Below are 24,944 nucleotides of genomic sequence, written 5' to 3'. Positions count from 1 at the left end.
GTCATTTGTTAATTAAAGGTGAATATATATCGTCATATTCATTATATATAAAGTATATATTATATTTATTGTCGAACTTCAAACATATAAGTTATTTTTTGCTGTTATCAAACTATTTCGTTGTCACTAAATTCCTATCCATCAAAATATTAAAACCTTTATAATATGGAAAAAAATATAAAAGAAATAATAAATAAAATAAAATAAAATAAATATCGTGTTATTCGTACAATTCGTACAACTCAAACTTAATAAGAAGATATGCTAAAAAAAAATCGAATATAATATAACTATTATAATTCTTATTTGAAAAATCTTATTGCATGATGAGTTGATGACAGCCAAAATTTTATTTTATGAAGCTAGCTAGGCTGCAGTACGAACTACAACAATATGACATTATGACATGCAACACCTTTACCAATAAACAGCATTATTGCTATACTATATATATATATATATATTCCTTTATTTCCACCACACACATAACAAAATATGCTTGGGTTGGGACCAAAAAAATAGAAAAAACAAATGATTCATTATATGGTGTATGGATATGTACGTTCTAGCTAGTGCTGTTTCGCCGCGTCCACTGTTATGTGTTATATATTGATATATTCCACCACTTATATATATATATATATATATATGTTAATTAAATCTGATTCCAAAACAAAAATAAGAAAAAAGCTTGCTAAGTAGCTGCCACCTCATTTGCACTACTGCTCTTTTTTCAGATTCTTCCACTAAAAAATTAAAGGGAAATATTCGGATTTCCATTTGATATATGAAATGAAATATTAAATACTAATGCATGCTGAGCAATAAGCACTAACTTTTCCAAAAAGAACAAAAAGTTTCTCTCATTCCCCCTCTGTCACACACACACACACATATATATATATATATATATATATATATATATATATATATATATATTCTTGCTCTATATATATATTGTTCATTAATTATACTATATTGTGATATTTATAATTAGTTTGTGGCTTTTGTTATATCCAATCAAATTCTTAGTTCATGCAATGTTGAGGAAATGCAAGCTAAGTATCTGATGTTTACAATTATAACTATTTAGTCCCTGAAATTATAAATATTGCTCTTTTGTGAAAACAAATGTCAAAATTTCTGGCCTGATAAAACTTAAAAGCTAACTCCACAAAATGCATATCATTGAGGATGCTAATTCTGGATTTTTACCAAGACATCTCACATTCATATATTAACAACAACAAAAAAAAATTTAGAAGAAAGCTGTAATTAATGCCACTCTTCCATTTCACCTCTGCAACTCGGAAATTTACAACTTCCCGCATACAAAATTTTTTATCGACTCAAAAAGCAAAACCAAAATCAGGTTCTTCATCCAATCAATCATCCCCTGATTTTCTCAAATCAAAACCAAGTAGAAGAGGCTCCCCCAAAAAAATGAAAAAGAAAAAATCACACCTCTTCTAAGTTCTCTCTATGACTACTCTCTTGATGATCTCTTGTTGTTTCATTCTCTTTTTGTGAATCCCTACTTGTCTCTTCTCCTTCCACACTCTTTGTCTCATCATTCTTTTGATCTGTGCTGGTGATGCTTTTGTCGCCGAAGGAAGAGTTCCGACTCGACATAGGCGTCGCTAGAAAAGTCGGTTTCACATCGCCCGCCATAATAACCACAATCTTTTCTTCGTAGCATACATGTGGAACAACCGGCGCCGCCACTGGTTTTTCAGCAGTGGCATCGCTTTCTCCGTTACTGTTGTTGGATCCTTCCAAGTAACCGGATAGTTTCCAGTATGAGCATGCGAGAATGAGTAGAGCAAATGCAATAAGCCCTAGCATTGCTGCGAGGCCACCGAAGAGGTACGGGACAGGCGAGTGCCATGCGGAGTGCACCGTGCTGCTTGTTGAAGGTGTTGTCACCATGGCAGCTGCCGCTGCGGTTGCCGTCACATTGAACCCAGCACCTGTTCTCATCTTTGTAATTGGTTTGGTTTTAATTTTGGCTAGTGTGTTTTACTTTTAGCATACAAAATGAAGAGGTATTGAATATTGATGGAGGGAAAGAGGTGAATTGGAGGGGTATATATAAGATGGATAAGGGGGGCAAAGTATAGTGGGCTTCCAAGTTTATTATCTTGTTTTAGGGTTTTCACCTTTTATTAAAAGTGATCAGCTGATGTTATAATTAGTGTTGATCAAGGGAACTTTAATTTATACGAAACATGTTTGTACAAATATATATTTTATACTTTGTGGATGTGCCACTATATCAAATTTTGTTGGAGAGTATATATTCCATTGTGTAAATTTCTGAGAAATTTAATGCCAATGCTTAAACTTCTTTATAATTTTTTTAGGCTAAATTATCTTTGAGCACTTTTTGCTTATGGACCATTCCCAGAAACAAAAAAATTACAATCCTTAATTACCTCTACTTTGCTCAAGTATTATAAAGTTTAAAAAAAAAAAAGTCAATATATATTCATTTTTGCACCTCATGCTCGTATAATTTTCATTTTCATATTCCAAATTAATGTTACATAATCGTATGCAAAGTTAGAATATAAAATATATATATGCCGTTGCTGAATAGAAAAAATTGGAAAAGTAAATATCTATGTAGTTATGTACCAATTAAATACATAATTATGTGTAATATTAATTTGATATATAATATGAAAGTATAATTATATAATATAATATGCTTTCGTAAATACATTAAATACTCAAAGAAATTGTATATATATATAGGTCCTCTGTCTCTAGGAAGCAAAAAGAAGACCCGGCCCCTTGCATGTAATAAACTAATATTTGATATAAATGGGTAGATATGAAAAAAGAGCAATCCAACTGAAATGTGATTGGACGAAGAGGTGTGAACTTATCCATAAAAGGGTCCCAACTCCCAACATATAGTATAATTAATATTAGAAAGTTCCATTCACAAATCATACGATCAGGCATAGAATGGGATGGGGCCATAACTATGTACTAAGATCAGGCATAATATAATAGGGGTTAGCATTTAAGGGTGAGAAATTAGACAGACTTAATTAGTTAATTGGGATGGGATCCTCTCCAAAGCAAAGGCTAGGGGATTATTAATTTATTGGCACTGTTTCTCTTGTAAGTTGTAAGTTGTAAGTTGGAAGCTCAAATTGGAGAGGATATATCTGAGTATATATGTGATATGGGCCATATAGCTAGCTAGCCACATCTTTTGAGCAGTTGAGTCACATGATTTGCGTTGGTGGGGTTAAATCAAGAATTTTCGTTTTGGATTTCAATAGCTTCTGCAATTAATTTCCCACGCACTAATGCAAAATAATATCTGAACTTGCGGGCAGGGCCCAGTTGTCAGTCAATACAATACTAACCAAAACCAAAACTACTAGTTGTTATTATATATATAAGACATCAGCCACCTGTCGTATACTCATCTTAATGATAAGCTTAGTTGGCGTTGGGAAACTCATGGGAAGTATACGGTTAGCTCCATGTACAAAATTCTTAACTTTTGCGGTATTCTCCCTAGAAATGCAATGTTGTGGTGGCAGGTTCCAATACCTCTTAAGATTCGCATCTTTATGTGGCTTACTCATAAAAATAGGATTTTAACAACCGACAACCTGAAGAAGAAAGGCTGGCCAGGTCCAACTAAATGTCAATTTTGTGACCAAGATGAATCCATTAACCACCTGTTTGTCACATGTTCTTATACCAAACAAATATGGTTCTATATGGGATCGTGCCAAGATGCCAGCATAACCTGGACCAGCTTTGTAGATGTAATCCAGTTTGCTAACCAACTCCCTAATAAACAAAGATCTGCTTTTCTCTTAGTTTGCAGTGCCATATGCTGGTCTATTTGGAAGCACCGTAACGACCTATGCTTTGAACAAGGTAAACAAAAATCAATTAGACATCTCATTTTTCTAATTCTTTCTCTTGTACACTATTGGACAGGTCGGGTGACACAGCCGGTGGCTGCTGCTACAGCGTTTTGGCTTCCCTCTGACCTAGATGTTCTCCCTTTGGCAAGTTGGCTTCCAGATGATGCGGTTGCTTCCTCCACCGTTACTGACGCCCAAGGAGACCAGCTGATGCTTTATGGAGCATAGCCCTTTCAAAATGAATGTGGACACCTTACCAAATTTTGTAGTTACATATACTTTTCACAGCCTCATTGTGTGGCTTCGCTTTTTTGGTTGTGCTAGGCAGCTGCTGTCTGCTCTAGCTTTTTTGGTTGTGCTTGTCATGTTGATGATCACCTTCCTTGTGAGTTTTGTAAGGGTTTATTGTTTGTGGACCTAGCTGATTTGAACTTCCGTTGCAGGGTGTAATTTAACTGTTCTCTTCAATAGAAGATGGGCTTCGGCCTTTTTAATCAAAAAATTATATATATAAGATGATTAATTGTTGCCTTCGTATTTGGTAAAACTAAGGGGCTGGTTATGGTGCATACTGTTCAATTCATGATCATGATCTGACAAAGGCAACTTCTTAGACTTAATTATTTCTAAATATGTAACTTAATAAACCAGCAATAGTTGTTGTGGAAGAAATAATTTAGTTTCATTATTTTATTTTTATTTTATTTTATTGCTGAATTTGTTGTTGTGGAAGAAATAAACATGTTCTTCAAATTAAATCCAATAACCTCTCCTCTCTAACTCTCTTAGACTCTAATTGCATATATATATATATATAGGCATTAAGATTATCAAACCTTGTACACATGACATCAAATCGATCTCTCATGCAGATGCAGGGAGAGGGAGGGAATATATATATATATATATATATAGCTAGCTAGGGATTTCCCAAATCTTACGAGTCAAATTGGGTTCGCGTTGTGGGCTACATACAGATTACGCCTCCCTAGCCATCATTATATATATAGCTACATTTTATTTCAATTCATGATTACAACTTTGAAATTCATAGCACCTGCTCCTGCTCCTGCTCAAGCAATTATATATATATATATATATATATATATATATATATAAACCCCTCAGAAGCTAGCTAGATAGGGAATTAAAGAAACACTACAAAATTAAGAAGATTTTACTTTTATTAAAATCGACATATGTAAGTAAATTGCTTGAATTGTATTAAATTCTTAATATATAATAGGGGGAGGTACAAGTACAAAATATTTTTTGAAATGGATGAAAATTATAGATGAAAAAAGGAACTTTTTTTTGCAACAGGAGGGTGGTGGGGTGCACCCCTGTCCCCCCTTAAAATTTGCTATTGCTGATGCTAGTGACATATGTTCCATTATCAACTTTTTATATATACACTGATTAAATTACAACCTCAATTTGAGGAATATTATATTTATTGATGTGTACGTTTGTGTCTACGAATTTGTACTTAAAATATAACAATAATGATAATGATGAAATAATGTTTTTGTTCTATATTTAATTCCCAACAACTGAAAAATAAAGAATTTCAATAACTGGTCTTTTCTCTGATAATATAATTTTTTTTCAAAAAAAAAAAAAAATGTAACCTGAATGAAAACATAAAAGCTCTTCTATCAACATTTGGTACATAATAAGGAAGCTTCTTAAATCAATTAAAATATGGTCAATTGATAAAACTTACATCAAATTTTATCATTGTTACCTACTTATGTATATATATAATACAAATAAACTGTAATTAATTTTTATAACTACATATATTTATATAACTTATACTTCTCCTTTAATTAATCCAAATATAAAACAAATTTAAGTGGCCAACCACTACTAATGGGATTTAGCACATTAGTGATGGGGGCCACATTTATTCTGAGTGGGACCCTTCAACCGTACAAATATTTTTGCGGCGAAACTCAGTGCAAAGGGAGGTATCATCAAGTGAACAGGGAAATATGATGGAGTGTACCGGAATTCGTATCCTCTGCATTAATTCAAAAGGGAATCTTTTGAGTTAACGAATTCTAACCGATTTTTTTATTTATATTCAAAATAAAATATAAATTTAAAAAACTAACCAACTAGCTAATGAAATTGCAAAACTATCCAAACCGGTTAACCATTAACCGGACTCAAATCAAATTTCCGGTTATTGGTTTCCCGGATCCATTGAAATAGTCCGGTTAACCATTAACCGGAAATTTGATTTGAGTCCGGTTAATGGTTAACCGGATTTGTGAATTTTCCTTTTTTTTTTTTTTTTTTTTTTTTTTTGAAAACAGAAATTTTTTATTTTATTTTATTTTTGTATTAAAATATTAGAAATGTTGAATATATTTCTTTGAAAATAAATGGAATACAATATAATTTGATTTATTAGAAAGACTGCAACTAATAACCCGGATCAATATTTTTCAGGTCGGATTTTTCGCGGCTGTACGAAAAATTAATATATTTCTTTATGTGCTATTGGAAAAAAATAAAAATGCTTAGATTCTGAGTTATTGATCCCGGTTCAAAAGTCACTTCTATGCAATCTAGAAAATATTGTGATCCTTCTAGGACATTTAATTTATAAAAAGTTGTATCTATTTTGACGACCGTGGAGGGGGGGCGTTAGTCCTTAGACGACCGCCATGGGCGAGGTGGTCCGTTATGGAGAATGGGCTGCCCGTGAGCCTGACGGTCGGAGTATTTAAAAAAAAAAAAAACAAATATGAGAGCATTTTTAAAATTGATTTTTTTTTTAGGATATTAATAAAAATGGCCGACAAGTCTATTTCTATTTCTATTTAAAGAAGCAATGAGTATCTCTTCTTAATAACTTTTGTAAATTATTAAAAAAAAATCAATTCATCAATATTTTGTTTAATATCTAGATGACGTAACTATATATTTGTGGATATGACAGTTTTCGAAAAAAAGATCCGATTTGGAGGTGGTCTTATCGCAAATGGCCAACAGGAGCTTGTGGAAAACATCAACCAAACGTCCTACTTTTATACTAATTGATTTTTTTTTTGTTTAATTTATTTCGATTTTTTTTAATAAACGATAATAATAACTTTATTTAAAAAAATGATAACTTAAAGACTATCTTCTAAAATGTTAGTATTATTCATTTTAAAGACTAACTTGAAAAATAAAGTTTAAAATTAATTAATTGATTTTTTTTTTTATATATATTTCACTGTACATCAATTGATCTCAAATTTAAATCGGTCTGGAATTAACTGTTTTTAACTCATCACCAGATAATACTTAAATTGTATTAAAATTTAATCATTAAGCAATTTATATATGTCCAATAACATATTAAAAGAGTAATTTTAATATTATTTCTAAATTTTATATATTTTCTAAAAGTATATTATGAAATTATGAAAAATAACTATTGTGTGATCCTTCCTGAAATGACATAAAATAAAATTGATCAAGTGACTCCAAATTTAATATATGCTTAAAAATAAAGTATAAAATTGATCAAGTAACTTAAATTTTGATATATGTTTCACTGTACACGGGGACTGATTCAGAATTATGGTTAGGAGTAGGCACAAAATACTAATAAGAGCATATTTTTTTTTCTCTTGATGAATTAGAGTAGAAAGGCAGATAATGATCTAAAAAACTCATGACGTGCCAAAATACGTCACGACATGACACGATTTAGTCACATCACAACATGGTTCCATCACGGCATGCATGACATTGCATTTGTATCGGTCACATGTTATGACTCGCGTGTCCCGTGTAGTAACTATTCATGCGACGTGGTCATTTTTCGAAAATTTGACATGACACAGCACGTCACGCGAAAGATTTGGTCATGGCACATCACATTGTTATGTGTAATTAGGACCGTTAGATCTTAATCGAATGGTGAATATTGAATAAACTAACATAAATTATGAAAAAATAGGGAAACATGATCAGTCACATTTGAATACGTCACATGTGGTCACAACATGCCTTGGTTATGGCGTGATTAACATTTTGTGACCATTCACATGCCATGATTCCAAATTTAGTCACGGCACGTCATATGATTCAAGTCACAGCATGACTAGTTATGACATAATATATATTTAGATCCTTAGTAGCATACTTCTGAGTGGATTAGAAAATCAAACTATGTTGTTGTTTTTTTACATGAATTAGTCTGAACTAACTTTCTTTTATGTGTAATTTTCTTTCTACTTGGCTATGAATTAAATCCAGGGGTAGGCATTGTTTCCGTTCAGGAGTAGATACAAGTATAAAATATCACTAAATCTAAAAAAAATTGAAATCCGGGAATAGACACTACAGGATAGGCAAGTGCCTACCCCCAATGAACCTTGGATGCGCCCATCACCGTACATCAAATGATTTGAAACTTATTAAAACGGTCTGGAATTATCTGTTTTTAATTCATCATCAAATAATGTTTAAATTGCATTAAATTTAATCATTAAGCAATTTATATATGTCAAATAACATATCTAAAAGAGTAATTAAATTTTTTTTTTTAAATATATTATTAAATTATCAAAAGAATTTACGATTCCTCTCGAAACCTCTGATCATATAAACCGTATGTTAAGGAAAAAAGAAGAGTTAAATTAAAGAGCCCTGATAATTGTCTCCTCACTCTCATCCCTCCATTATTCCTCTAATTTTGTTTGTTCAATCTCGTCCACATTTCTCACAATATATAAGGAATTTTGCGAATCTAAAACTAATAACGTCTTCTATGTAATTTTATCTTTCAAATGAGATCCATGATGATATACTTTCGAGCTCGTCGTCCCACAAGTATTTATACCTAGTATTTTCCACATATGACACTGCTGACATTTAAAAGTATTAATATCAAGTATTACAAGTATTACAAGTATTTATACCTATGCACTGAAATATTTATATGTGGTCAACTATTTTTGTTAGAGAAAAGTTGATACAGTGGCGATTAAGGTTGATGCGGAGATGCGGGGTCCACGATTTGAGATAAATACTTAAAAGTATAGGTATAAATACTTGCACGATGAGGTATAAATACTTGTATAATGATGAGTTCGAAAGTATGTTATCATGAATCTCATTTGAAAGATAAAATTGCGTATAATACGTTTGTGGTTTTAGATTCGCAAAATTTTTTATAAATCGTGAGAAATATAAATGACATTGAAAAAAAAAAATCACTCTAACATCTATTTAAGAGATGGGATTCATATAATTATTCTAAATTGAAATGATAGATGTCTCTATCTTGAGAGAGAGTTGAGACAATTAATAAATCCAATTATTTATTACACCTGAAAGAGAGGTGAGATTGGCATTTGCATTTGCATTTGCATTTGCATTTGCATGGCAGTCCCTTTCCTTTAATTGTTGCACTCGTCACTGGTGATTTTGGAATATTCTCTCCCTCGATCTGTCACTAAAATGGAATGGAATGGAATGGATTAATGGAATGGGTGGCCAAGTTGAATAGTTGATGAGCAAGTCACAGCACCACGTATATACCTTCCAGTGGATAATGAGCAATTAATTAAGTCATTGCCGGTATTGTTCTCCACAAAAATGGCCACACTATCAACATTAATTATTTAATCAAATTAATTAATTAAACTACCCATTGTTAGTGGTTAATAGGGTCCTTGTAATTAATCAACTTGATAATATATATATATATTCACTTGTAACAATTCATTACCCACTAAGTGGGATTAGGATTAGAATTAGCACCTTTAATTTCTTGGCTTCCATCACACTCCACACTTTAACGAATATTATATATATATCACCTAATTAATTAGTTAGATCTTCCTTCCTTCCTTATATTAATTAACATTAATTCTCTTCATGAAAATACAAAAACTTATCCATGTGCAGAGGTTTTAACAATTTATCAGAGCTAAGCTAAGGGATCAAAATTTATCCAATCAGAATTCAGAACATATATATAATATATCTTGCCTAAGGATGAAAAGGAATCCAGGAATCATCGCTCCAATGGGCCTTCAAATTGAATCTTAATTTGATTACTCAAATGGCTCCTATATATCAATTATTCATCACATCTATTTTTTATCCGATCGACGAACATCTAATTAATTATCTAAACAATTGTTAGATCAGGTCTTTGTCCCCAGATTCGGCTCATGCATGATTCTGTACACCAAATTGAGATGCCAAACTATTAGGGATAATTTATTTTTTTATTTTTAGTGAGTAAAAGTTGGAGGTCAAACTACTCAATTATTTAATACTTTGTTATTACAATAAAACAATTTCTCCATCCGGATAACTAGTAGGGATCGATCATGTAAAAAAAAAATTTAGAATATCGCAAATGACTAGATATTATCCGTCCTAATTTGACTCCATCATTTATTTTTATTTTTATTTTATGAGTATGTTTGAATTATAGAGAAATAGCGCTAGTGCGCTAGCTCTATTTCAAATTCTGTTCCATATATATATAGATGGATGAATATTTGTGCCGTGAAGTCTTGTTGTTTTGTTATTTCAATGAAAAAAACTAAAGCTATATATTTGAAACAATTGAAATGGTTACTAATCTTATTAATTAAATTTGCTAGATTAATTTCCTTGGCCATATATATATGGTGAGTCCGTGCCAACCTTAAGATCAACCTCTCAAAACACATACTGTCCGTCCTAATTTTTTTTTTTTTTTTGAGAAATTAATTCACAGTTGCTGTCAAGGAATGTCCGTCCTAATTTTACTATGATTATGTTTCAATTAGAGAGAAATAAAGCTAATTTATATAGAGTGAGGCTATGTATATATTATTTACAATTTTTAATTATTTTTTAGATTGGTAGAAATTTCCTTATCTAAAGATTTTTTAACCATCTAAAAATAATGATTTTCTATATATTTAAAAATAGTAAATAAATTCTAAACTAATATACAAAATTTCTTTCAAAAATTATGTTGAGTGAGTTAAATTGACTGTTTATCCATAGCACAAACTTATCTATGCTTTGCAAAGTACCATAACCTCAATCATTCATATTAGCGAACTATTTCGAATTTTATTTTATAGTTAGATGCATGAATATTTATTTGAATATCCATGAACTATTGTGGTATTTCAAACAATTAAATATATTAATTACTAATTTTATTAATTTTTCTCTCAATAAACGCATCCTATTAGAGGTGAAAACGGAGTAGATACGAAGCAGATAGTGGTAAAACCATATCTATATTGTTTTTTTTTTTTTCCGAATACGAGTACGGATCGATTATCAATTGGATACAGATGACATCAGATATTTATTAAAAATATTTAAAAAAAATTAAAAAAATACTGAAGTTCATAATATTTATCTAAATATAATGGTGAATAACATTTTTTTTCATAATAATTATTAAAATATATGACATATATCTATTATTTAAATACAAATAATTGAAACGTAAACCATATAAGTAACCATATCCACACAAATATCCAAATATTGAATATCCATATCTAATTATTCGAATACAAATTGAATACGAATCGGATATTATCCATACTGTTTTGACCGAATTTGTATCCTCTGCATTAACTCAAAAGAGAATCTTTTGAGTTAATGAATCTCAGCCGTCCAATCTGCTTTAAGATTCATGCGAATTAGATCTGCACCAAAATCTAAATTGACTCAATCTAAAATCAAACAGTTGAGATTGATTAACTCAAAAGATTTCCTTTTGAGTTCATGCAGAAGATACGCATTCGTTTTGACCCCTAAATTCCTGTATCCTTTTCTCTCTCGTCATAATAGTAGCACTGTACAAGTGGCCGTCAGGCCAATGATGAAGTGCCACATCATCTTTATTGTGGGTATATATCAATCAGTTAAACTGTTAAACACATCAATTTGGGAGGCAAGACGTGGTGAAAGAATATCAGAAATTAATTTTTAATGATTCGGTTTGCCTCAATATATAGAGCCTGACCATGGTGGATCCTGGATACATGATTTATCGCATATATTGGAAAATTATCAAATTAAATCAAATTAATGCTGATGAATTCATGCAAGTGGTGGCACAACAAAAATATTCATGTCACAAGATCTTCTGTGGCTATGTCTCATGTAGAATCCATATAAACGTTAAATAATTTACACTTTTCCCTCTTGTCAAAACTATAGTAATAAGATTTTTAAATATTATTCTTATTATTATTTTCAATACTTTACAAATTATTTTAATTTATTCTTATAATAGCACGGTAATTATTATTTTTTATTAATAATTTATGATATTTATTTTACAATGATAAATATAACTATTGATATACTACTTACATTATAAAACAATAAACTAATTTCAAATTATACTCGTATTATATCCGAATCGAATTTATTGATCTTATATCTAATATTCTTGAATTACAAATTTGTTACTATGGCTAAAACAACAGAGTTCAGTTCAAAAACTCCAATAAGAGATGTTCTTTTGATGTAATGAAAGGACCAGACCTATTCTCTCAGAGAAGAGACAGAACTTGTAACTCAGTGTGCTGATCCACAATTCTCCTGATAAGAGAAATTGAATTGATTAGTTGAAGTATCTCTGCTGCCATAGCTGCTCTGTTATAGAACTTTAGCATGTGATCTCGACCGTTTGTTAGGAATATCGGACGAATCTGAATGTACCTCTAAAAATCACACCACATTGTGGCGTTCGATCCAAGTTGAACGGTCGGGATTGCATGCTATAGCCTATAGTTGATGTACCATCATAACTACAGAAGCAAATACAGACACTTGACTTGTTGTGCATGTTAATTTGTCTCTTTTTAATTAGCATTACATATGCGATTGTAAGATCATTACAGTACCTATTCAGAAAGTAATAAATGGGCTAATAACATATATACATGTAGTAATTCTCTATTATTGATGAAGATAAGATGAAATGTTAATAAATTTAACTAAATGTATAAGAACTTCTTTATAGAGAAGGTTCACAAGTTGAGCCTTCATATTTAATTTGTTTAATGTTTTAGTCAAAATAATGCCTTACTGTATTTTCTTTTCAAATTTTTAAAGCAATATGTTGGGCACCAACTACCAGAAAATATCCAGAAGTTAGATATTATCATAGAAAAAAAAAATACATATATTGCATCCCAAGAATATTACTTGGTTATATTGTATAAACAATTAAGGAATAATGTCCAAGTTGAGTTCTCTGTACTGTTACTGTACATGAGGCTGTGCTACTTGAAGCACATTAATTATACACTCTGTCCCAAATTCTCAGTTGATTAAACATCAATTTGAATTTATTCACCAGATCTTGATATTCGGATTTCATACTAGAATACCTAATGGATTTAAACTTAGCAAAAGGTTTCCTGATTCCTATAAAACTCTAGGAGCTTCCAAATTCATTGGAGAGAATATTACAAATTACAACAGATTAATTAATGATAAAAGAATATTGCATAATTGCATTGGAGACAACTTGGCCAAGAACAGGATATATTGTTTGGTATCTGAAATGTGTATTTGTGAAGTTATTATCTATCATATATTTATTCTCAATATGTGGATAAGTGCTTCACACAGATGCAAACTTAAAATTGACGTGTTCAATAGGCGAATAAGATGCAAAATTCTAAAGATTCCTCTAAATTTGATCAGAAAAATTTCCTAGTCTACATGAGAAAAGAATATGCTAATTTGAAGTAACATGGCAAAGATGTCAATGTTATATATAGTGATATGAATAGCATCATCGATCGATCGCTTACTTATTCATGGATACTGCTTGTTTTTCCATCTTAAATTAAAACAAAGAAATAAATGAACACGAAGCATTTCAAGATGTACATACCTATCTATATTTATGTATCTACAGAGACAACAAATGTATTTAAGGAATATGGAGCTATCACAAGTAGACAAGAGAAATGTTTGAAGGTTCAACATCGCCGAATATTTGCGGGATGCAACATCAAGGCCTTATTCGCAGCCACAATTTTTTCTTCTTCGCATGATTGAGAAGACTGTTGTCTATCTCGCGTGATTATCTTGTCGAAGTTTAGACTGTCAGAATCGAAGCGCATTTTGAAAAGCATCAACGATGTCCAAATGGATGCTGTCGGCTCCTTCCATCATATTCATCAATTGCAATATAAAATTATTTTGCATGATATAATGCATGGCATACTTTATTACTATCTCATGCATGAAGCTAGTTAGATGCAAGGCCAAATGTAAGAACAACTTTATAGAGAAGGTTTCACAAGTTTCAGCCTTCATATTTAATTTGTGTCATAATTTTTTTAGAAATCTTAATGATGCCTTACTTTATAGCTATGAGTTTTTTGTTTTCTAAAAGCAATTTGTTGGTCATCCACTGCCAGAAAATATCCACAAATTTAATTATTATAGGAGCAAAATTACACATATGCATCCCAATAATATTATTTGGTTACATTGTACAAACAATTAAGGAATATTGTCCAAGTGGAGATATGTACTGTTACTGATCATGAGGTTGTGCTACTTGAAGCACATAGTAACACTCTGTCCCAAATTTTCAGTTGACTAAACATCAATTTGAATTTATTCCCAAGGACTTGTTATTCGGATTTCATACTAGAATACCTAATGAATTTAAACACAGCAAAAGGTTGCCTGATTCTATAAGCCTCTAAGAGGTTCCAAATTCAATTGAGAGAATATTACAAATTACAACAGATTAATGAGAAAAGAATATTGCATAATTGCATTGGAGACAACTTGGCCAAGAAAAGGATATATTGTTTGGTATCTGAAATGTGTATTTGTGAAGATTTTATCCATCATATATATTTATTCTCAATATGTGGATAAGTGCTTCACACAGATGCAAACTTAAAATTGACATGTTCAATATGCGAATAAGATGCAAAATTCTATAGATTCCTCTAAATTTGATCAGAAAAAATTTCCTTGTCTACATGAGAAAAGATTATCCTAATTAATTTGAGGCAACATGGCAAAGGTGTCAATGTTACAATGATACCAATAGCATCAATCGATTGCTTGCTTATTCTTGGATACTGCTTGTTTTTTCATGTTAATTAAATTAATTCAAAGAAAGAAATGACATAGAAGCATTTCAAGAGATACATTCCTATCTATATTTATGTACAGAGACAGCAAATGTATTTAAGGAATATGGAGCTATCACAAGTGGATAAGTGAAATTCTTGAAGATTCAACATCACCGAATATTGTGGGATGCAACCTCAAGGCCTTATTTGGAACCACAAAATATTTTTTCGCCTGATTGAGAAGACCGTTCTCTATCTGGCGTGATAATCTTGTCGGTGTTTTGTCGACAAGCATCAATAACATTAAATGGGTGCTTCCGGCTCCTTCCATCGTATTCATCAATTGCAATCTAAAACCATTTTGCATGATATAATGCATTGCATACTTACTATGCCATGATATTAACTAAATTATTACAGTTGAGTTCTAGTAATTAAATTTCTGTCCAATTGAAGGCTTGATTGAGTACATGCATGTATCATCAAAATTTAATTTTCAACTTCTTTAATCTATACATTTTAGTACCTCTATAAGATTTGAGCTTAATTAAGAAAGAGCAACAACCCATTATAGCAATCTGAAAATGAAGTTAACGATCTAATAGTATGTGAGAGACGGTTAATTTTGTAAATATTAAAAATAAACCGAAATTAAATAGCTATTGTAATATTATTGTAACTGGTAAATATAGATCAGTAAAGGCTACACCTTTTGCCACTGAGAAACAAAAAGAAACTTTCATGACATCACAAATTCACTGGATATATCCAAAAACAGCTAGGTATATAGTACTGTTTGCTTCCAATTAAAGATCTCTGTATCATGAAAATCTCATTACCAATCAACATTATTACTGCATCCAACTAATCTGAAAAAGACTTGTGCATACTTTAAATTTATACAACCCAGCACTCTTCATATAAAATATATAATCATCAATTGTAAAGCAGAACCTAATCCACATTTTCCCCCATATCTTTATAAAGTTGCTTTATGATGATTTCTTTAGGTTAATTATAGTCATGTAGTGCTTAGTGCTTTCAAGTAAAACCTTTATGCTACAAAGAACCTGATTCAGGGTTATGTCATGTGATTTAGTTTGGATCAGATAGAATAATTTTTGAAATATAATCCTAATGCACTCTTGGATGTTCCATCTTTATTCGTTCTTAATTTGCATTTGCATATATGCATGCACAAATCTCTTTCTCTCCGGTTGTTAACATCCCAAGTTGGTGTTCCTACAAAAAAAAAAAAAAATTATAAGGTGCCTGAAATTTATATATATGTTTACTAATATTGCAACTTATCTCTTTTCTCCTTGTAATTTAAAGGGAGATAAGACATGTAGTCTGATTACTGTATCACATCATATTTTTTAGAGGAGAAAAGAAGAAACAAAAATTTAGCCTCTGTAAAGCATTAAAATTATATATTTACACAGGATGTCTGAAATCCTACCTTGGTCAATTTTAAAGGTAAAAGCACAACCATTAATACAATTTCAGGATGAAGTTTTTGCACCAACTCAACAACACTTGATATAGAAAGAACAGATGAAATACCGTGACACCAAAATGGATGTTTATTCTCTGAATTTTTGGATTTAATCTCAGCACAGTAAATTTAAAGCAAGCCTATTAAAGAAAGCATAATGGGCTCACATTTGAATTATTAAAATTGTTAGGTTTCAAAGTTTATTTCCAGAATTTGAGGCCTTGAAAATGTTAGTAAAAATATATGGGCTATTTGAGGCCTTCCAAAAGTTATTATGTATATCTGGGCTATTTGAGGCCTTCCAAAAGTTGGTATAAATATCTAGTCTACCAAATTACTGGGCTTATTCTATTTATTAAAAGAAAAGGACAAAAATCTTAGTAAAGGCTGGGTTCGTGCAAATTACTTTTATCAAAATTCAGAACAAACAAAAAAAATCACAATTCTATAGAATCATTAAATCCTTGTTACAAATATGTGAAAAATAAAATTGAATTGCATCGTACAAATCTACATCATGCATCATGTGACAGATCTAACAAAAATCAATTAAGAGCTTTCATTTGGTTAAAGAAAAATTGAGGATTGAAAGCAACATGCATCATAGAAGGATTGTAACAAGTCAATACTCCACACCTACTGAAATGATATCCCAATAATTATTTGCTAACGGAAAAAAAAAATGTCTACATGGTTCCCATGTAAAAATCACATTTTGAAAAATGTACATATAACCTCATACTTCAAAAAAATTATTAGTACTAAAATATGTACATCTCATCCTCAGTTCAGAAGAACGGCTCAAGCTCATAAAAAAGTAGTTTTGAAAATTTAGAATTAAATTTCAAACTATGTTTTCAGATTATGAATATTTTTAATTCTGGAAATTGGTACATGGCAATATTTAAAACTAAAAAGGAAGAAGTTTTAAGTTTTCATTTTGAAAAATGATAAATTTAACAATAGAAATTATTTAAATACATATATGTAGAATTTAAAATTTTGAGTCATTGATTCTGCAAATTTGAATATTTAGTCATGAGAAAGAAATTTCAATATTTGGAAATTAGATGGTGTATTTTGTAAATTTCAAAATTTGAAATTCGAAAAATGCAATATGTACAATGTGACAGTTTATTATTTTTCTTAAAAGAAACGGTGACAATTAATGTGACATTTCCATTTACCAAAAAATGTTTTTTAAATTACCCATAATATTTTTTTGCCGCTTCTGACATTTGAATAAGAGAAAATGGTGTGATATTGAGAGGGTCCGTTGAAAGTATAATACAATAAAAATAACACAAGAACCAAACCAGAATGTATAGGCACGTGGTTTCATTTTGAACACCTTGTGCTTGTGTTCCATAAAATAAAATAATAAAAAAGAAGGTTGACATGATTTGGGCATTTGAATTGAAGTATATATCATGTTGTTGTGTTGAACACTTGAACTCTTCAATTCAACTGGTGTATTAATTAATTAATTAATTAATTAATTTATCCGAAACAAACAAACTTTGGTTAAGATTTAATCCATTGATATATCTTTCATTGACAGTGACAGTGACAGGCTAATTAATTTAGTGTAGGTGCCTTTGAGTTTGAATTTGAGTTTGAGTTTGGTGATGGTGGGTTCGGTACAACTACACTACACTACACTACCCCAGTTGGCACGGCAGCACGACCACATTAGTAGTAGATATTTCATCTCAACTTACCAAATATTAAAAAAAAAAAAAAAAAAAAAAAAAAAAAAAAAAAAATAGTAGATATTAATTTCACATGTCAACATTTTTCTATTTTTATCATTGTTACTTTCAATGATTCATGACTCAAATTTCCTATTCCTCCATGATCGAATACAATGCAAGTTCCATTAATAATTAGGTACATAAGTTGATTGAACAGTTGCTATCCTATCACATTTTTTTTTTAAGATAAAGATAAAATAAAGTTTTACTGTTTTACTTTCAACCATATAATAATAATAATAATAATAATAAAATCAAACGAATTAATTTATTTTAAAATCATATTCCTTCTGCTGCTGGTTTTAAATCGCACAATCTGAATTAAAATACGAAAAGTAGCAGAACCAACATCTTACATCTTACATCTGAGTTGATTACAATGCAAATGTCAATTTATAAATCAATAGGTCAAAAGTTGTCCGAACTCAGGAAAGGTCAAAAATGGTCAAGAAATATCAAAACTGGGTCTGGGTGCACTTTTCAATTTCAAGAGTAATTTCTGTCCATTTCTCTCTCTCTTCATTAATTTCTCTGTTGATGTTCTCCATTCACACCGAATTGGAAATATCTATCCAATTTCAAATCAAGCTTAGATTCGCCAAACATCATGATTAATGAATAAACCTCCACTCCATGCTCACATGTGCCTGGTGCGCTACCAACTTGGTCCCAACATTTATATATATATATATTTTTTTGTTTTTTCTTAAATGAAATGAATCCGTCTTTTTTTATATTAACGAAAATATTAATTTTAAAATTGAGACCGTCCAATTAAAATTCATACTAATATAAATTAATTTAAAATTTTACGAAACCAACTCTAATATTTGTGCTGATTTAGAACGAATTGTTTCAAATCTTTCTACATTATTACGACAGAAGATGCAAATGCAGAAAGATTTGGCAAGTGTGAACACGTTTCCAGTCGGCTCTCAGGCTCACGCTCAGCCAGCACACAAAACAGAGATATCGCTTTCCCTTGTGCTGTAAGTTTTCTATGTCCAATACAGTATAACCTCTGATGTCTCAAATATTAAACAGCATCCGTGACTCGTTATAGAAACTAAATAGATCAAGGGACACAGTGTACCAGGCGACTCGTTATAGAAAAGCAAAGACTGCCATCTCTTTCATGAGCTCAGCTCAGCTCAGTCCGGTTTAAATTAATCTACCCGTTGCGCCATCTTTCTCCTCAAGCCAAGTTTTCAAGCGCAAAACAAGCTGCCTCCTTTTCAAACGCAAATCCCTACTCCTCTCTTCGATTTCAGGTACTTTCCTTGCTTGCTACGTCTAAATTCCAAGGGGAATAAGGGCTAATTATGCACTAATACAAACAGATCAGTTCTGTGCTTACTAAATCCGAAGCTTCTTCTTGTTGTTGTTGTTGTTGTTGAATGCGATGCTAAGTGGCGTTACTTGAGCTGGTTGTATTTGGTCGTTTTTACAGAGAGTATTGCCACATTTTATTTATGCATCAACTTCTATTTTAGGCAGTAATAGTTGGTTTAATTCTGTGTCATTAATTATTATTGAAATTTGCTTTCCAACCCGAATTTTCTATACTTGATAAATACTATTTTCTATGAACTTTACCCTTTCAATTGTTGTCATACAAGTGTTTACTTTTGAACTACAGTTATAATTATGCTATGATATTGAAGTTACTTTTGTTTTTGTTATTTTTTATTAGTTGTATAAATAATGAATTTTTTTTTCATAAAATGGGCTGTTCAACCTAAATTTTCCAAATTTTTATTTTTTCGCTTCATTACTGCTAAAACTATATGGTTCATATAGTTTAACAAAAAGATCTTTTATATTTCTGGGTTTATTGACAGAATTAAAACATAATTTCTGGTTCACTTTTAATTAATTCTAATTTCATTAAGAGTTAGAAGAGTAACTGTTTTGGAGTTTATATATATTTTGTCATATGTAACAATAAATATTGTAATCATAATGTACAGATTATCATTTAAAAAATTTGGATTTTATGTGGACAATATATATGTGGTTCTGATAGGTAATTGTGAGGATTTCAAACTTTCTAAGTTGTGCTGGATCAAAGAATCTTTCTTCTATTTTTTTTTTTTCAACTTACATTGATTTTAGTTTGTTACTTGAAAATTTGTAGGATTTAATGGCCCCCTCACTACTCTGGCAAATTTCTGTATTGTTTTCTTTCTACATCACATCTTCTCTCTCCTTAAACTCAGAAGGCCAAGCACTCCTTTCCCTCTCTAAAAACCTCACCTTACCACCTTCAATAGCCACTACATGGAAAGCTGATGACTCGACTCCATGCAACTGGAGAGGTATACAATGTAATAAGCACAAATCTGTGGTTTCTCTAAACCTCTCTGAAAATGGCATTTCTGGTACACTTGGCCCCCAGATTGGTACGCTAAAATACCTCCAAACCCTAGACATGTATAGCAACAACCTATCAGGCGCAATCCCTTTGGAATTGGCCAATTGCACACGGCTAGAATTTCTTGACCTCTCGATCAATTCCCTTTCTGGAGAAATTCCTGATTTGTTTTCTAACATGAAGAAGCTTTGGTTTGTTTCCCTTGGTGACAATTTTCTGAGTGGAAATATACCCAAGTCCTTATTTCAGTGCATTTTCCTTGATACAATATACCTTTATGATAATAAATTAACTGGGCAAATCGATCCTGCAATTGGAAGCTTGACAAATTTGAGATATCTCTGGCTCGGGTACAACTTTCTATCGGGCATTTTACCGGATTCAATCGGTAATTGTACAAAGTTAGAAGATCTCTACTTGTACAATAACAACTTTAGTGGGCCTCTCCCGAAAAGTCTAGATAATATCAAAGGATTGATAAATATGGATATAAATACAAATAATTTTGGTGGTGAGATTTTGTTTTATTTTAACGAGTGCCAATTGGATAGTTTGGTGTTATCCTTCAACCAATTTTATGGCAAGATCCCTCCATGGTTGGGTAATTGTACCAGTCTGACAACTCTGGTAATTATTCATAATACCCTCTCTGGTGAAATACCAGCCTCTCTTGGGTTATTATCCAATCTCTCTGATCTTTATTTATCTCAGAACAATTTATCTGGTCCTATACCACCAGAAATTGGTAACTGTTTCTCTCTGAAGAAGCTTGAATTGTATGAAAACCAACTTGAGGGTCCAGTTCCCAGAGCACTGGGAAAGTTAGTTAAATTAGAAAGGCTTTATCTGTTTACAAATCAGTTAACCGGGGAGTTTCCACTTGAAATTTGGAAAATACAAAGTCTTGAAGTGGTACTTATCTACGGTAACAAGTTCACTGGATATATCCCTTTGGAAATTGCTGACCTCAAGAATTTGAGAAATATTTCCCTTGCAGACAATCGATTTACAGGGGTGATACCGCAAAATTTGGGGATGAAAAGCAGCTTATTGTCAGTTGATTTAACGAACAACAACTTTTCCGGTGAAATCCCACCATACATTTGTTTTGGTCAAAATTTGTCGGTTTTGGATTTGGGTTTCAATTTCCTCAATGGAAGCATACCTTCAAATGTGGGGAATTGTTCAAGTTTGGTGAGGCTAATACTCCAAAACAACAAACTAACTGGTTCAATACCCGAGTTTGCAAACAACATGAAATTGCGTTACATGGATTCAAGTTTTAACGGTTTGAGTGGCTCAATACCTTCCAGTATTGGAAAATGTACTGATTTAACCATGATAAATTTGTCTGGTAATAATCTCTCTTGTCTGATTCCACCAGATATCGAACATTTAGCAAATTTGGGAGTTTTAAATATTTCGAACAATAGCTTGTTTGGCTCCCTACCCGGTCAAATTTCCAACTGTACCAAGCTGTATATTCTTGATTTGAGCTTCAATTCGCTTAATGGATCGATCCCACCGGGTCTAAATAACCTAAAACTCCTCTCCCAACTGGTATTACATGAGAACAGCTTCACTGGAGAGATACCTGAGCTCTCTCAACTGGAGAGGCTAATCGAGCTCCAACTCGGTGGAAATCGTCTTCAAGGGAATGTACCGTCATCACTGGGGAAACTAACTACTCTGTATATTGCTCTCAATCTTAGCAGTAACAGGTTAACGGGTCCCATACCACTTGAATTAGGGAACTTACTTCGTTTACAAACTTTGGATCTATCTCGCAACAATCTCTCTGGAGCCCTGGCCCCACTTGCCAGCCTCAGCTCTTTGCAAGAACTAAATGTTTCATATAACCTTTTCATGGGGCCGGTACCAAATAACTTTCTGAAATTTCTCAAATCCTCACCCAGTTCATTTTATGGGAACCCTGGACTCTGTGTAACTTGCCTTGCCGATGACTCCACATGTGTTCAACCCAACACCCTTAGGTCATGCAACTCATCTAATAATAAAAAATTAAATCGCAAGCTCAAGCTTGCGATTATAATTCTTGGTTCGTTTTTCTTCTGTGCATTAGTTGTCCTTTTACTTTGCTACCTCTTATGCATGCGTAAAACTGTGAAAAGCAAGGAGCCAATGACAGAACCGTCATTATATGAGGGATCTTCTTACCTATTCAATGAAGTGATGGAGGTGACCGAAAACTTAAACGAGAAATATTCAATAGGCAGAGGGGCCCACGGGACAGTATACAAGGCTGATCTTGGTTCCGGTAATGTATATGCTGTGAAAAAGATCATGTTCACACGGAAACAAACTGTGGATACTAGCATGATTAGTGAAATCAAGACCGTCGGTAAAATCAAGCACCGTAACTTGGTGAAACTAGTTAATTTTTGGATTAGAAGTGATTATGGTTTGATCTTGTATGAGTACATGGAGAATGGGAGTTTACATGATGTGCTACACGAGGCCGTACCGGCACAGATGCTGGAGTGGAGAGTAAGGTACCAGATTGCACTTGGTACGGCCCACGGGTTGGAGTATTTGCACAATGATTGTGACCCGTTGATAGTTCATAGAGATATTAAACCAAAGAATATATTGCTGGATAGAGATTGGGAACCGCATATATCTGATTTTGGGATTGCAAAGCTGATTGAACAGTCGTCAGTTTCACTTTCACCGCCTTCAACAGCTGTTGTGGGGACCATCGGGTACATGGCTCCAGGTTAGTTTTCAAAGAATTTTTTTTTGTATTTGTTATACAAATTAAAAGTATATTGGGCTATATGGCGTTAAGTACAAATCAATTGAGGCAAACTTGCACAATTAGGGGGTTTGATCTGTTGGAATTGAGTCGATATGGTGCTTAATTTGGTTAATTTCGGTTAATTTGTTAAATTGGTGGAGCTGGTAACATCTGTACCAGTAAGGCCAATATATTTGAACAAATTTTAAATTGATTATTTTTCCTTGGTATTTTACCATTGTAGTATTTATGTTGCATATTGAACAGTATCCATAATTTTAATCTCAATCTGTCATTATAAGTATGACCGAAACCGTATAAATTGGTTCAGAACCATTGCCAGCCTATACAAATAACCAAATCCTGATTGGTGTGTTTTTACTTTCATTTTTTATAGAGTCTGGTTTTGGAATTTGCTTGCTTCAAATTCATTTCCAATTAAGCCCTTCACTTATACACTATTTTAAATTTTTATTATAGAAGCGGCATTTTCAATAAAGAGGAGCACAGAATTAGATGTTTACAGCTATGGGGTGGTCCTGCTTGAACTCCTAACCCGAAAGAAGGCACTTGAACCGTCGTCTCCTTCTGACAGCACTGACTTGGTAGGCTGGGTCCATGCAAATTTAGAAAACTTGAACGGTAGTGATCAACTGGAGGCAATCTGTGATCCAGATCTGTTGGACGAGGTTATTGGCTCGGCCGAAATGGAGGAGGTGCATAAAGTGCTTTTACTAGCCGTTAGGTGCACGGCTCGAAAGGCAAGTGAGAGGCCTGTTATGAGAGAAGTTGTGAAGGAGCTGACAGATATCAAGTTGAATGCTCCTAATGGTGTTTCCAAAAAAAACATGAATCCCTAAAACTTTTGTAAATATGGCATTTTCTTTTTCTTTTCTTTTTTTGTGTGAGGGCTAGCTTTATTTTTGTAAATAGGCCTTTGTTTTTTGTTTTTGTGTATTTTTGGATAAATTAGGTGCTAGCATGAAATATATTAGTGTTTTAAGACTTGGCAAAAGAAAACAGAAAACATCATTATATAACAAATCATTTGGTTGTTTTGAGCAAAAGATGGGAGATCAAAGCCTTCAAATTTTATTAATTGGAATTATTTACTAGATCACTGTATTGTGATCGGTAAAACATAAAACAGTGCAATAAAAAGCCAAAAAAGAAAAGAAAAAGAAAATAAACCCAATTACATCAGCTCCACTGTTTTATGCTGGAAACCAATTCCTGAGTTCCTCTAGGATACGTCTCACTACAAATGTTGATCATAAAATTTTGGCCTTGTACATAAAGGACTACACTATGTTTAGTTCAAAGAAGAAGAGAAATGAACTAATAAATCATCGAGGTCACTGATTGTATAGAATAAAAATAATAATCAACAAGTTAACAAAACACCAACAATGAAGTTGGCAATACCAAACACAATCAAGAGAAGAATAAAGTGTATATGTAATGTAATTAGAGCGTAGAATAAAGTGTAGCCCAATAAGACTTGAAACAATTGAAAGTTGATCAACGGAGGCATAACAGTGAGCTTTCCAAGGCCCAACATC

At 32.1% G+C, this 24,944-nt stretch overlaps 2 protein-coding genes across 2 annotated transcripts; one reads left to right on the top strand and one right to left on the bottom strand.

The window, feature by feature from the left end:
* Window positions 1-1,266: 1,266 nt before the first annotated feature.
* On the bottom strand, window positions 1,267-2,048 carry LOC144545723 (protein GLUTAMINE DUMPER 5-like). Its single transcript, XM_078294271.1, has one exon. The coding sequence runs from the start codon at window positions 1,978-1,980 to the stop codon at window positions 1,459-1,461; it is 522 nt and encodes a 173-aa protein (XP_078150397.1). The 5' UTR covers window positions 1,981-2,048; the 3' UTR covers window positions 1,267-1,458.
* A 17,372-nt stretch (window positions 2,049-19,420) lies between these two features.
* On the top strand, window positions 19,421-24,426 carry LOC144545760 (uncharacterized). The gene is made up of 3 exons (XM_078294304.1): window positions 19,421-19,521; window positions 20,388-23,361; window positions 23,863-24,426. The coding sequence occupies exons 2-3, from the start codon at window positions 20,394-20,396 to the stop codon at window positions 24,240-24,242; spliced, it is 3,348 nt and encodes a 1,115-aa protein (XP_078150430.1). The 5' UTR covers window positions 19,421-19,521; window positions 20,388-20,393; the 3' UTR covers window positions 24,243-24,426.
* The last annotated feature ends 518 nt before the right edge of the window (window positions 24,427-24,944 follow it).

Source organism: Carex rostrata, chromosome 28 (genome assembly GCF_964058835.1).
Source record: "Carex rostrata chromosome 28, lpCarRost1.2, whole genome shotgun sequence".
Classification (NCBI taxonomy): Eukaryota; Viridiplantae; Streptophyta; class Magnoliopsida; order Poales; family Cyperaceae; genus Carex; species Carex rostrata.
Note: the sequence above shows the minus strand (reverse complement) of the source record. Positions and strands in the feature narration are given on the sequence as shown.

What these genes read in the sequence shown, in the direction of transcription:
- LOC144545723 (XM_078294271.1), bottom strand. Translation starts at nt 1,980, where the DNA reads ATGAGAACAGGTGCTGGGTTCAATGTGACGGCAACCGCAGCGGCAGCT.
- LOC144545760 (XM_078294304.1), top strand. Translation starts at nt 20,394, where the DNA reads ATGGCCCCCTCACTACTCTGGCAAATTTCTGTATTGTTTTCTTTCTAC. An exon ending in CATCGGGTACATGGCTCCAG is followed by an intron (nt 23,362 to 23,862) that starts GTTAGTTTTCAA and finishes TTTTTATTATAG; the next exon opens with AAGCGGCATTTTCAATAAAG.